Source organism: Eubalaena glacialis, chromosome 6, assembly GCF_028564815.1.
Source record: "Eubalaena glacialis isolate mEubGla1 chromosome 6, mEubGla1.1.hap2.+ XY, whole genome shotgun sequence".
NCBI lineage: Eukaryota > Metazoa > Chordata > Mammalia > Artiodactyla > Balaenidae > Eubalaena > Eubalaena glacialis.
The window spans coordinates 119,146,704-119,162,359 of NC_083721.1; the positions used below are offsets into that span (position 1 = coordinate 119,146,704).

The following is a 15,656-nucleotide window of genomic DNA, read 5'->3' on the forward strand; positions in this document are numbered from 1 at the left end:
GAAGGCTCAAATTAGAAATCCTCTTAACTAATGGGACCGAATCAAACTTAAAAGCTTTTGCACAGCAAAGGAAACCATAAACAAAACACAAAAACAACCTACAGAATGGGAGAAAATATTTGCAAATGATGCAACTGACAAAGGATGCAACTCACAAACAGCTCATACAGCTCAATATCAAAAACAAACAACCCAATCAAAAAATGGGCAGAAGACCTATCCTAAACAGACATTTCTCCAAAGAACACATACAGATGGCCAAAAGCCACATGAAAAGATGTTCAACATCGCTAGTTATTAGAGAAATGCAAATGAAAACTACAATGAGGTATCATCTCATACCGGTCAGAATGGCCATCATCAAAAAGTCTACAAATAATAAATGCTAGAGAGGGTGTGGAGAAGAGGGAACCCTCCTACACTGTTGGTGGGAATGTAAATTGGTACAGTCAGTATGTAAACTGAGACACAGTATGGAGGTCCCTTAAAAAACTAAAAATAGAACTACCACATGACCCAGTAATCCCACTCCTGAGCATATACCCAGAGAAAACCATAATTCGAAAAGATGCATGCACCCCAATGTTCATTGCAGCACTATTTACAATAGCCAAGACATGGAAGCAACCTAAATGTCCACCAACAGAGGAATGGATAAAGAAGATGTGGTACATATATAATATACAATGGAGTATTACTCAGCCATAAAAAAGAACAAAATAATGCCACTTGCAGCAAATGGATGGACCTAGAGATTGTCATACTAAGTGAAGTTAGACAGAGAAAGACAAATATCACACGATATCACTTACATGTGGAATCTAAAAAGAAGGGTACAAATGAAACTTACTTACAAAATAAAAACAGAAACAGACTCATAGACATAGAAAACAAACATGGTTACCAAAGGGGAAAGAGGGGGAGGGATAAATTAGGAGTTTGGAATTAACAGATACACACTACTTTCTACAAAATAGATAAACACCAAGGTCCTACTGTATAGCACAGGGAACTATATTCAATATCTTGTAATAACCTATAATGGAAAAGAATCTAGAAAAGAATACACACATACATATGTATGTATCTATGTGTAACTGAATCACTTTGCTGTACACCAGAAACTAACACAACATTGTAAATCAACTATATACTTCAATTAAAAAAAAGTAAAAATACAAAATAAATTTAAAAAATAAAAAACAAAAATGTACTGGCAGTTCTTTTCAGGGCAGTGAGGGGGAAAAAAAGAAAAGGTATCCAAATTGGAAAGGAAGAAGTAAAATTATCTCTATTTGCAGATGGTATGATCTTGCACATAGAAAATCCTAAGAAATCCACTTAAGAATAATTAGAACTAATAATCAAGTTCAGCAAGGTTGCAGAATACAAGATCAATATAAAAAATCCATTTATTTGTATTTCTATATACTTACAATGAGCCATCTGAAAAGCAAACCAGGAACACAATATCATTTATAATAGTAAAAATAATAAAATACATAGTAATAAATTTAATAAAAGAAATGCAAGACCTGTATACTAAAAGCTACAAACCTTGTTAAAAGATATTAAAGAAGATCCAAATAAATGGAAAGGGTTTATGTTCACAGATCAGAAGACAATATTGTTAGGATGACAATACTCCATAAATCTACAATTTCGATGCAATCTGTATCAAAATCCCAGCTGGATTTTTTTTTGCAGAAATTGACAAGGTGATCCTAAAGTTCAAATGGAAATCCAGGGTACCCAGAAAGGCCAAAATAATCTTGAAAAGGAGAACAAATTGGAGGATCCACACTTTCCAGTTTCAAACTTACTAGTATATAGCCATGTAATCAAAACAGTATGGTGCTGGCATATAGACAGACATATAGATGAATGGAGCAGAATACAGATTCCAGAAATAAACCTTCATATTTATGATCAACTGGCTTGTTTTTTTACCACGGTGTCATGATAATTCAATGGAAAAAAATAGTTTTTTAAACAAGTGGTGACGAGGCAACTGGATATACACATGCAAAAGAATTACATTGGATCCCTACCCAATACTATATATAAAAACTAAATCAAAATGAATTAAAGATCTAAATCTGAGAACTAAGACAATAAAAGTCCTGGAAGAAAACATGCATAAATCTTCATGACTTTGGATTAGGCACTGGTTTTTTAGACATGATACTACCAAAAGCATAAACAGTAAGAGAAACAACAGACAAACTGAATTTAATCAAAATTTAAAACTTTTGTACTTCAAAGGCCACCATCAAAAGCCATTGAAACAAACTAAATGGATGAATTTATGGTATGTGAACTATATCTCAATAAAATCGTTACTTACAAAACATGAGGATGTGAGGCTGGTCACTGAATCAGACGGTTTTTAGCATGACTTATGATTGTACCTTAAATACTCCTGTTTTTACTATTAATGTTGTTTGTTAAATTCTTACCCAAAAAAGTAACATCTGTTGAATATATATATCACCTAATACAAGGTCATCTAGAAACACATGTCTCATGAATGCTCTTGAAGTGGACAGTCCCTCTGCACAGGCTCCAGTCCACTGTAACCAGTGATAACTACTGTTTTTGCAGATAACAAGACATTTTTATCTGATGGAGATGCATTCCTCTTTTTTCTTTTTTGTTTCCTAGATCACACTGGGTAAGTAGAAATATATTCCAAACGCTTAATTGATCACCTCTTGGTTTTAGAGTATTGGCCATCCTATCTAAATATAATTTATCTTGCTAAACATCTACAATATCTTTCCTTATGTCATCAAAATAACATTAACTTGATTGCAAATAGAATTTCACATTTAATGTAAATTAACAAATATCTTCTCCCAAAGTTTACTACTTCAAACTAATCTGTAGACATAAATAATTTGCTAGTGATCTTATCGTTAAAAAGAAAAAAAGGAGACGAGGGGCAATAAATCATGGTGTCTAGGATAAAGCTAGGAACTAAGATCAACAATTCCTTTTTCACTCAAATTGATGTTGAAAGATTTAAATAAAGAGAAATCATAAGAGATCTGGTTGACAATCCTTTGGTTTTTCTATTACCAAATTGAAATCTTAAAAATTACAACATAATTGACAAAAATTTAAAGACTGTAGCCTTGAGCTTTACTTAACATAGAAGTAGTTGTTTGTCAGGATTTTGATTTTACGATAGTCAAGCTCTATGAAGAAAAGTCCATCTGGTACATGCTTCTCATTCAGCATATACAGATATTGCTTCACTCAGTGGATATTACCTTGACATTTTAGAAAACAAAATGCGCCCTCTGGTGGACAATACCCTTTAGTTAATATGTTACATACCGCTCCACCAGCATACCCACGGCACACCATTATCATTCTTAAGAAAAAAAAAACAATCAAGAATTCTCACTTCAGTCTGAACCAACAGAGTCGAAATTTAGAAGATCAAAACACTGGTATACTTGTAGGACTTGCTACATCCAACAAGATAGTATCTTTAAAAACAAGAGGAATTTTAAGTGGATTGAGCTTACACTGTAATTACATGTCCTGTAAGATGGCCTTCTAAACTGCCATATAATCAATACACGCCAGTAAGGAATATTTATTAGTATTTTGTATTCTGTAGTGCTTGGCAGATCCTCTAAGAACATAAAAGCTTTAAATGTGTTAATTAGTTACAGAATTCTTAACAAAATCTTTGATAACAAAAAAGTTCAGAAACAAATACAGAAAGTAAATCTGTGAAAACTTAAGAGACAGCAAAGAAATTCTCCTTCAGTTTTGCAAACAAAAGTGAAACCTGAGTAAAAGGAATTCTTTCGTAATGAAGCCAAAAACACACTGTTTTCTAAAAAAAGAAACAAACACCTTCGATCATTCATTACTCACTATATCGTCTGCTGTTTGCAATGTTATCATCATAACTCAGTCATAGTTGAGCACAATCTATTGATAGTTAACTAAAGTTGAATACAGTCTGGTTATGAATCTGATTAAGGGGGTCAGGACTTAAAATTACTGATGGAAATGGTCAGATCCTAACTACAGAAATTATTTCAATATTCGGTATTCAAAGAGAATGGCAAATAGCACAAAGGGGTAGTGCAGGTAAACAGATAAAAGTAGGGAGAACAATACAAAATAATAAGTGTTGGTACTGGTATTAGTTTTTCTGTTAATTTCAAAGGTGATGATCACTGACTTATTTATTAAATGAAATAAGAAATATATTAAATGTGGGAAAAATAAATTATTTCATCACGGCAAACTCTCACTTACAGAAGAAGGAATATACTATCAAAATCTCCAAATTGGTCAGAAACTCATATACCAGCCATACACAAGTTTCCCATTTCCTTGCTAGCCACTGAAAGATTTTTTTTTTCACTAACCTGATGAATGTGAAATGGCATTTAGTTATACTGTACACAAGGAGACATTTTTAAGGACGTTCACTGCAACACTATATAGCAAAAAACTGACATCTTACATATCTACTAACAAAAGAATAAAAAAATAAGTTGTGGCATATTCATTAAACGGAGTACTATTCTTTAAAATGAATTAAGACTATATAATAACATAAATTTCAAATATAGTGTTAGATGAAAAAAGCAAGTTTAAAAGCCTGACCAAACAAAGTTTAAAAGCAGGCACAATAGTGTTTATAGATGCTTATATAAGGTAACATGTTTTATAACATTAAATGGAAAATATATACACAAATTTCAGGGTAATGATTATCTATAAGGGGGAAGATAAGGGAATGGAATTGGAAGAATAAAAATAATGTTCCAATGGAATTGGTAGCATTTTATTTCCTCTTTAAAAAATGGTAAAATATTAACATCTAAGTATCAATAGTAGGTATATTGGATGTTCTATTATTCCCTTACTCTATTCTATGTTTGCAATATTTCATAATTTTTAAAAGTTAAAAGCAATCTAAATGTCCAATGACACAGGGAATTGGTTACATTACGGTATAATTCAAGTGTTACAATAAATTGCAGAATTTCTACTGATGATATGAATACATATATTTTTACACAAAAAGATATCCATGATATTGGATATGTCATGATATTGCCAAATTTTAAAAAGTTGCAAAATAACACATATAAATGCATAAAATAAAGGCATAAATGTATCTATGAAAACTCACATAGTTGGACTATGATCTCTTGGTTGTGGAATTATTTATGATTTTCATATTCTTCTTTATACATGTCCTATATCATCTTAATTTTTATAGTGACCATATATTACTTTTTCAGAAAAATATTCTTTCATGGGCAAAAGAATTAAAAAATTACCTTTTTACCATATCAGATTGAGAAAGCCAGCAAGAAAATCTAATGAAAACTACTAAGTGAACAAACAACAAAAATGCCCAGTAATGAAACAGGGATGTATGCAGGGGAGCTGTGTTGATTTATGGTATCAGATACCTAAGCCTCCGCTGACTTCCAAGGTGGTAGGAGAGTAAACAGAACAAAGCGGGTACGTCCAAGGAGGGTGGAAGAGACTAGGGACCAAACTGTGGAACAAAGGAAAATAACCAAGGTTGGATTTTGGGAATTCCACATAAGACGGGTGGGATACGTGTAGATTTTCCCATGCATGCTTTTCAGGCCTTCCACTTTATGCTCTCTCCCTGCCTCCCCACTTCTAAGTGATAAACTGTCATAATGAAATAATTCTTCATTATTTTCTACATCTCTCATAATAAATGAATGAGCAATCATCACTTTTGAAATTAACAGGAAAAGGTTTATTTTATAAGTTCAAAAGTCACTGAAGAAGCATTCTTTGAATATGATCTAAGTTTGTACATTTGAAAATGTCTTTATATTTTAGAATTCTCATTTTATGTACAGCCAGGTGGTTTTACTCCTTATTTTGATGGTGCTATTTCCTTATTTTTCCTTTGAAAAGGAGACTCTGACCTCTGTTTTAGTCTACAAATAGAAGGTGACACTGCAATAGTTAATAGTTCCTAGGAGTGAGGAAGCCAAGCACATTCACCCTTAACCGAGACTTCTTCCTATCACAAAACTGTCAAGCGTTCTGGGAGGGAAAATACAGTAGCTGGTATTGAACATCTTCCCTACAAAGAATGCAAAGGAAGTCTCACAAATAAGGCATCCAAACAACCACTTTTCCTTGCAATATTTGCATTTTCCTTCATAGCAAAAAAAAAACTCTTCTAATCTCAAGCCTTTGCATTAAACAAAATCATTTCTTATAAAATAATCCTAAAACTAACTAGTAAATTAACTTTCAAAGAATAATATAGTTTGTGAAAAATTAACTGGTGACGATATAGGGTATTAATTTAAGAATAATGATGAGGAAAAATAAATCATTTATCATATAAGGAAACTTTTATTTGTACCTTTGTTCTATATATTAGGAATGATAGTCAAGGACAAATCTGCATGTCATGACCTTTATCCTCTACGCCTTCTCATCCACATGAAGAACTTAGGCTGAGTACCAGATTACAAAAACACTGTATACAATGATCATGGTAAATCTAGCCCAAAAGGTATTTTGCTGAAAACAAGATTTACCATTGATAGGAATACTCAGGAAATCTGATACAAGGCTTACTTATCAGAGATAAACCTTGGTTTGAATTTTTAATAATCATTATTATTCCCTCTACCTATCAAGGCACTTCTTAAAAGTACAGAAACAAGAAACCTAGAAAAGCTTGATCTTCCTGAGACTGGCCTTCAATGTATAACTGAATTATTCCATGATATTGATAATAAACAGAGTCTAGCAAGAAACCTTGCTAGCATTACAAATCTACATGGTAAAATCTTGACTATGCAATAATGATGCTTTAGTAGTTGGTTATTCATTTCAAAAAGGTAAAAATAGAGGCCTATTTTACACTACACAATAAAATAATTCTGGGTACATTAAAGACCTCCTAAGCATGGAGTTGAGGGCATGGGAAAAATTTACAAATTTTGGACTAAACAGAGGAAAGTATTTCAAGACCTCAGGGTAGAGAAGGATTACTTAAGATACAGAAAATGCAAAACATCAAAAAGATGTCCACATTAAAATTTAAACTTAGGCATAATTTTAAAAGGCACAGGGCTTCCCTGGTGGCATACTGGTTAAGAATCCGCCTAGCCAATGCAGGGGACACGGGTTCAATCCCTGGTCCGGGAAGATCCCACATGCCGCGGAGCAATGAAGCCTGTGCACCACAACTACTGAGCCTGTGCTCTAGAGCCCGTGAGCCACAACTACTGAAGCCCACGTGCCGCAACTACTGAAGCCCACGCGCCTAGAGCCCGTGCTCTGCAACAAGAGAAGCCACCGCAATGAGAAGCCTGCGCACCGTAACGAAGAGTAGCCCTGCTAGCCACAACTAAAGCCCATGCACAGCAACGAAGACCCGACGCAGCCAAAAGTAAATAAATAAATAAATAAATTTATTTTTTAAAAAATACATTAACCAATTAAAAAAAAAATGTGAGCTGTTATTAAAAACAAAAAGTTAAAAGGCCCAAAGAAGAAAATATAAAGCAATATAAATAAAGGATTAGTGTCTGGTTTCCTACAAATCAGTACTTTAAAAATTAACAAACCAATACAAAAATGAGTTAAAAAAAAAAAGACAATTTAAACTAAAAGAAACCTGATTGACCAATAATACTATAAAAAGATGCTTGATCTCACTAATAATTCAGGAAATTCCAAGTAAAAGCAGTAAGATACCACTTCATTTCCATCAAGTTGGCAAACATTTAATTTTGACAATACCAAGTCTTGGCAAGGATGTGGCAAAAGAGTAACACTTACATGTAGGTTTTTCCTTTAGTGAGGGAGGAGAGGGAATGGGGTTACAACACCAAACCTAGAGGTTAAAGACCTTCTGAAGTGGACTCTCAGTAATGAACTCCTTGTGAGTATCTAATTCTGGACAATGACCACACCATATGACCATACGGTATTTCATTGCCAGGTCTCTCATAAGGTATTTAGATTTAAAGGAACACACTGATGCCATACATCTTCCCTTTTGATCTGAGCCATTCTCAAAAAAAAAAACAGAAAAAAGAAAAAAAAGGTTTTCTGGAAAAGGTACCTGCCAAAACAGCCAATTAAAATGTATAACTGAAAACAAAGAGCTTCCCTCAGGTAAAAATATCAAATCTTTCTTTTAAAACTTCTACAACACTAACATGCCGTATTTTAATCCTTGCAAGATTCACATTTTTACATTAAAGCTCAAATAGCTAAAATTTTCTTTGGTTACTATTAGCTTAATATTGGGGCATACGTAAATGGAATGTAAACACAGAATTTCAACTGATATGTGTTATACTATATATATCTGATCTCTGATAAATGGTGGAATCCAGTGATACTATAAAATCTACAGAATACAGAACATAAGCCTACAAAAACTATCCCAACTAAACACTCTGGACAAAGTTTAAAAGTAAAAATATTTCTCAGCTATATCTCTTAATAACCATACAATATTTTTAAATTAACTTGGTTATATTTTTTTTTTTTTTTTTTTTTTTTTTGGCTGCGTTGGGTCTTCGTTTCTGCGCGAGGGCTCCCTGTAGTTGCGGCGAGTGGGGGCCACTCTTCATCGCGGTGCGCGGGCCTTTCACTATTGCGGCCTCTCTTGTGGAGCACAGGCTCCAGACGCGCAGGCTCAGTAGTTGTGGCTCACGGGCCCAGTTGCTCCGCGGCATGTGGGATCCTCCCAGACCAGGGCTCGAACCCGTGCCCCCCGCATCGGCAGGCAGACCCTCAACCACTGCGCCACCAGGGAAGCCCTTGGTTATATTTTTAACACAGTCATTTAATTAGTTTTATAGACATTACACTACAGTAAGCCATCCCCACTTTATCATCAAGTCCTCCTTGTAAACAATAAGAAGTAGGCTAGCATTTGTGAATTCTGATTCTGGGCAATGGCAAGCCAGTCACAAAAAATATAAAAGCTACCCATAATGATCCAACAGTTTATTAGAATACTCTCTTTACTATCACTGTATTTTACCTCCTGGGCTCGCCCTATATTGTCACAGTACAAAAGCAGGCAGACATTTAACACTATTTTTTCTCAGGCAGTGAATAAATACAGTTGTCAAAATTCCTTTTAAATGTAAACTAAATTTACAATAACATAGAGGAGCAACAATAAGAATATGGTTATAAGGAGTTTATGGAACTCTTTAAAACAAGCTTACTAAGCAGAAAGGTTCTTCAGTGAAAAGGGATTGTCTGACTCCTTATGCAGAATGGAAGAAAGGATGCCAGCTCAAAATCACTGGTAATCAGAGAAATGCAAATTAAAAGAAGATAATGCTTTTTGCCCATCAGATTGGCAAAAGTTAAAAAGACTGATAATATCCAGTGTTGGCAAGGGTGTAGGGAAATGGGTATTCTCATACCCATTAGTACAGCTTTCTGGAAAAGTAATTTAGTGTATCTAAGAAAATTTTAGATATACATACCCATGGAATCATCAATTAACACTTCCAAACCTCTATCCTAGAGAAATAACTGGACTTTGGATAAGAAACTGAAATATCGGTTAATAGAAAATGACTAATAAACTATGGTCATGCATATTACAGAATACCATGCAGTGCTCAACAAGAACATTCTTTCCACAGCTGTGGAAAACTCCCTAAGACACAATGCTAATGTGGGGAGGGGGGGGTGTCAGATACAAAGTAACACCGTAGTGGATACCTTCCATTCACAGCGCCCGCATCTTTCCCCATGCTAGGAACCCCACCTTCCCAAAGCAGACTAAAACAACAAAAATAAAACAACAACAACAACTACTATGTATTGCCCACCCTCCCTCATAGCCAGGTATTTCACTAAAGTATATGGCTAACTATGGAGAACAGTATGGAGGTTCCTTAAAAAAAAAAAAAAACCTAAAAATAGAACTACCATATGACCCAGCAACCCTACTACTGGCATATACCCTGAGAAAACCATAATTCAAAAAGAGACATGTACCACAATGTTCCCTGCAGCAGTATTTACAATAGCCAGGACATGGAACCAACCTAAATGTCCATGGACAGAAGAATGGATGAAAATGTGGCACATATATACAATGGAATATTACTCAGCCATAAAAAGGAACGAAATTGAGTTACTTGTAATGAGGTGGATGGACCTAGAGTCTATCATACAGAGTGAAGTAAGTCAGAAAGAGAAAAACAAATACTGGATGCTAATGCACATATATGGAATCAAAAAAAAAAAAACGGTACTGATGAACCTAGTGGCAGGGCAGAAATAAAGATGCAGACGTAGAGAACAGACTTGAGGACACAGCAGGGTAAGGGGAAGCTGGGACGAAGTGAGAGAGTAGTACTGACATATATACACTACCAAATGTAAAATGGATGGCTAGTGGGAAGCGGCTGCATTGCACAGGGAGATCAGCTCCGTGCTTTGTGACCTCCTAGAAGGGTGGGATAGGGAGGGTGTGAGCGAGGCTGAAGAAGGAGGGGATATGGGGATATATGTATACATATAGCTGATTCATTCTGTTGTAGAACAGAAACTAACACAACATTGTACAGAAATTATACTCCAATAAAGATATTAAAAAAAAAATGGGTGAAGGAAAGAAAGAAAGAAAGGAAGGGAGGGAGGGAGGGAGGGAGGGAGGGAGGAAGGAAGGAAGGAAAGAAGGAAGGAAGGAAGGAAGGAAGGAAGAATATGGCTAGTAACTATGTGGTCTAGAGTCTGTCAATTAGAAAAATCCAGGTGTTAGATCTGAGGAAAACAGTTTGGCAAAGGGTATCTCTTTGATTAGCTTGGGTAGAAATAGAGGCAGATTGTCTTAAGACCACAGAGGCTTCCTGATCAGAGACAAGGTGATGTGTTTTTCTCTGGGGGTCAGTGGCTGCCATCAATCTTTCATCAAGCCAGTTCTACAAGGTGCTTCTGGGTTTTATTCCTGAAACAGTTTGGAAAATGCTTCTCCAGGCTATGACACTCTGAACATCTTTATCCCTTCATAAATCCCTTTCTAGATAAATTAGCTAGAATGGGTTTCCTTATAAAAATTAAGAAACCTTTCTTATTCACAAATGATAACCATTTATGAACTTTACAAGTTCATAAACTTATGAACTAAAAAGCACTACATATTTAGAAAAGGATCTAAGAGCACATTAACACCCTGATGCTGAACTCTGAAGAGGAAGTGGCATTAATATGTATAGATGAGGAAGGGTCACAGGAAGGTTTTTTCCTTTTTCCTCTGTATACTTCTTTTCTGTTTAAATATTTTTACAGGGGACTTCCCTGGTGGTCCAGTGGTTAGGAATCCGCCTTCCAATGCAGGGGACATGGGTTCGATCCCTGATCAGGGAACTAAGATCCCACATGCCATGGGGCAACTAAGTCCACATGCCACACCTAGAGAGAAGCCCACGCACTGCAACAAAAGATCCCACGTGCTGCAGCAACTAAGACCCGACACAGCCATAAATAAATAAATAAATATTATTTAAAAATTTACAATGACAAATAGTTACACAACGTTGGGAATTTTTTTAATAATTTAAAATGTTAAAAAAATTAAAAACTGATGTGTCCCTCTTGGAGATACCTGCTATCCTGAGAATAACAGTTTTATGCTACTTAAATAAGGAATTTTAAGAAAGTTAGAAGAGGAATCCATCTTGGCTGAGAGATACATGTGCCACCATGAAGGACCCTGAGTCAGACCAAATATGGGCCAAGCAAGATAATTGGCCAGAGACAACCCGAAAACTAACCCCATTACCATAAAACCTGAGACCTCGAGCCAAGTGGCTGAGCAGTTCTCCTGGGTTCCCTTACCCTGCTGCTCTCTACCCGGGCTCCCCTTCCCAATAAAGTCTTTTGCTTTGTCAGTTAAAAAATAAAGAAAGAAAGAACAAACTGAAAACTTTCTGTGGTACATATATATACAATTTCATGTATTCTAACTTACATAACATAAAAATCTTATATTATCTTGGAATAGGGAAGGAACTTCTAAGCATGACTCCAGAGGTAGAAGGGAAAGATAACAATATTTAACTACATAAACAAAACTTCTGACACTTTAAAATTAAAAGATGAAGGACAAACTGAGAAAAACGATCTGAGGCATATATGGCAAACAACAGATTGGCACTTTTAATATATAAAGTATTCTTACAAATCAATAAGAATGGACATCTTAATTTAAAAATGGGCAAAGTGTATTAGCAAAAACTGGACAAGCTAAATATCCACTGTAAAAAAAGTTAAACAAAACAATGTTCAAAAATACACAGTATTTCATGATATGGCAAAACCATGCAGCCACAGCAAATAAAAACGCAGATCCTTGTCTATTAGCATGAAAAGATGTTCTAGATTTACAATAAAGTAAAAAAGGCAGGTAACTAAGTGGTATATTTCTATTAGCATTAAATATAGATTCATTATATATGTACATAAATATATATGCAAATATATTTGTACCTATATATGCACATGTATATCTACAAACACACACATGGCACATATTCTAGAAAACAGGTCTGAAATATATACCAAATGTTAACAGCAGCTAGTTCAGAATAATACAATCATAGGTGATTTTTACTTTCTTCTTCATACCTTTTGAATAATCTTTACGAATAAACATGTATAAGTTTTATGATAAGTAGCAGAAATATTTTCATTCTTTAAACAAATAAAGAGAAATAAAGATCACTTTATTAAATATCCTGTACCTTTAATTATATATTACTATTTTCTTACCTTTAAACCTTCAGCTGGAAGTCTATAACCAAATCTTGCTGGAAGGTCATCAAATGTCTGAGACACGTTTTCAAAATTATACTAAATACAAAATTAAAAACAATCAGGTTACAACCAATGTACACATAACATTAAAAACAAAAAGTCTGTCAAATTATTTAAGTTGTCACTTCCACGATTTTGATTTACTATCACAGCTTATCACAATAAAATCAACTTTGTAAATGCACATCCACTAAAATAGAAAGGAATGTATACAATTTACTACATAAACAACTGCTTAAATGGGATTCTGATTTCATGTAATTATTATTAAACAGAAGCAATAATTGTATAACATTAAACCACCTACTGTTTTTCTGAGTTTTTCCCCATAGACAATTCCCTAACAAGAAATTTTCTAGACAGATTATTTTCCAGCAAGAGTTCCATTTTATTTTCTCTATAAGGGTCTGATTTAATAGAAGAGATTTACAGGATTTCTGACAATAGCTTTGAAAGATGCCTTTCCCCCAGAGAAAGAAGGAGTATCAAATCATACTTTTAAGATACTGCCATTTTTTAAGTAATCTGAACACTTTTATCCAGGGCTGAACAATGAAAGGACTAAACTCAATGAAATACATACATAGAGAGAGCTGAAGGTATTCAAGCTCTTTAACAACTTTCCCCTTCCTTATAGATACAGATTCCTATGCTACAATATTTATCAGTCCTCTACCTGTGCTGTGCTTTTAGAAGATAATAATAATAATTGTGAAGTGAGCTTGCTGTATTATTTAAGATGCTATATTCAATGTGCTTTAAAGAAAACAAGAGAAACAAGGAAGATAGATGAACGAAGCAAAGATAGTAAACAAGTAACTTTTGAAACACAGGTGAAATTTGTATGATATATCAGAAGTTAAGATACTTGTCAGTAAACTATAGGCCAAAGACAGAAAAACTAGAACTCATTTGTTCTGAATATAGATTAAAAGGATGGAACAAAGCAAGAATGTTATGTATAGACAGCAAAAGATGGAAGGATGAAGCAAACCTTAAATATTCACAAAGCATGGATTAGGTCACACATCCAGATTGATAGCTATGTGGTCCTTAAATCAAACACCCACTGGTGATCCTCATTCTAGCCTCATGTGCCATCTGCCTGAGACACCCAGATAAACAGCCCTGTAGGTTAACAGCCAACTACAGCTGTGTTCAGATGTAAAAACCTCAAGTCTCTCCACCAGAGCAAACAAACACTGGATCCAGACACCTTCCATCTGTCAAGTCCCCTTGCAAGTCATCCTCAATTCAGGTCCTGGTAACCACACTGTCACCAGGGAAAACTGATACAGCATAGAGACTAGACAAACTAAAAACAGAAAACACAGGATTCAGGTAGTGTGGCTCTTGCCTCCCACTCGCATCCTAACCTGAGTGTATTAACATACCCATCTTCTACCTATGCTTATCACTGTATGTTTGTAATTAATTCAATAAATTGTGTGATTCAAGCATCTGCATTTGATTGCTGAAACTATCCATTCTTTTACCTCTGGGATAATCAGCCTGGCAGTATACCTGGAGGCCAGCAATGTTTCAGAGTAATTTCCTACTTTAAAAATAATTCATATTTGCAGAGTGCTCTACGGTTTACAAAATGCTTTGGAGTCAAAAAGTGCTTTCATATTCATTATCACAATGTATCATTTAATCTCTTAATTAAAACATCTTTCTTTAATTGATTCAATTAAATTATGATCAGCTTTGAACTTGACAAAGTCATTTAACTCCTCCAAGGCCAAAGACACCACTGTAAAATAAGTAAATAGATCTAGATCAACACAGACAAACCAAAAAAAAAATACAGATGTGTACAGGCAGTACTTTTTTAAAAATGTACTTTTAAAATTTGGAAATGGAGAGGACCTGAGGGTGGAAGGGGAGAGGCAGCACATCCGAAGGGGGTCCTCTGGGGTGTGGAGTTCTGGACTTTGGAAGCTGATAAAGAATTCGTATGGTCTTTGCGGAAACTTCTCCAGGTGACAAACCCAGATTGCACACAAGCAGTCAGTTTGGCTGTGGAAAGCTGTGTGGCTGACAGGGTCTTGGTGCTCTGACCGGGTGTCAGGCCTGAGCCTCTGAGGTAGGAGAGCCGAGTTCAGGACTTTGGACCGCCAGAGACCTCCCGGCCCCATGTAACATCAATCGGTGAGAACTCTCCCAGAGATCTCTGTCTCAATGCTAAGACCCAGCTCTACACAACGGCCAGCAAGCTCCAGTGCTGGACACCCCATGCCAAACAACCAGCAAGACAGGAACACAACCACACCCATTAGGAGAGAGGCTGCCTAAAATCATAATAAGTTCACAGACACCCCAAAACACACCACCAGATGCGGTCCTGCCCACGAGAAAGACAAGATCCAGCCTCATTCACCAGAACACAGGCACCAGTCCCCTCCACCAGGAAGCCTACACAACCCACTGAACCAGCCTTACCCAATGGGGGCAGACACCGAAAACAACGAGAACTGGGAACCTGCAGCCTGTGAAAAGGAAAAAGAGACCCCAAACATAGTAAGTTAAGCAAAATGAGAAGACAGAGAAATACACAGCACATGAAGGAGCAAGGTAAAAACCAACCAGACCAAACAAATGAAGAGGAAGTAGGCAGTCTACCTGAAAAAGAATTCAGAGTAATGATAGTAAATATGATCCAAAATCTTGGAAATAGAATGGAGAAAATGCAAGAAACATATAAGAAGAACATAGAAGAACTAAAGAGCAAACAAACAATGATGAACAACACAATAAATGAAATTTAAAATTCTCTAGAAGGAATCAATAGCAGAATAACT

At 35.4% G+C, this 15,656-nt stretch overlaps 1 protein-coding gene across 1 annotated transcript in view; it reads right to left on the reverse strand.

The window, feature by feature from the left end:
- The window catches only part of RNF13 (ring finger protein 13), a 155,684-nt gene that overhangs the window by 88,343 nt on the left and 51,685 nt on the right, over window positions 1-15,656 (reverse strand). Inside the window, exon 3 of the mRNA XM_061194563.1 lies at window positions 12,808-12,888. Coding sequence (XP_061050546.1) covers window positions 12,808-12,888 — 81 coding nt within the window. The remainder of the gene's footprint in view (window positions 1-12,807; window positions 12,889-15,656) is intronic.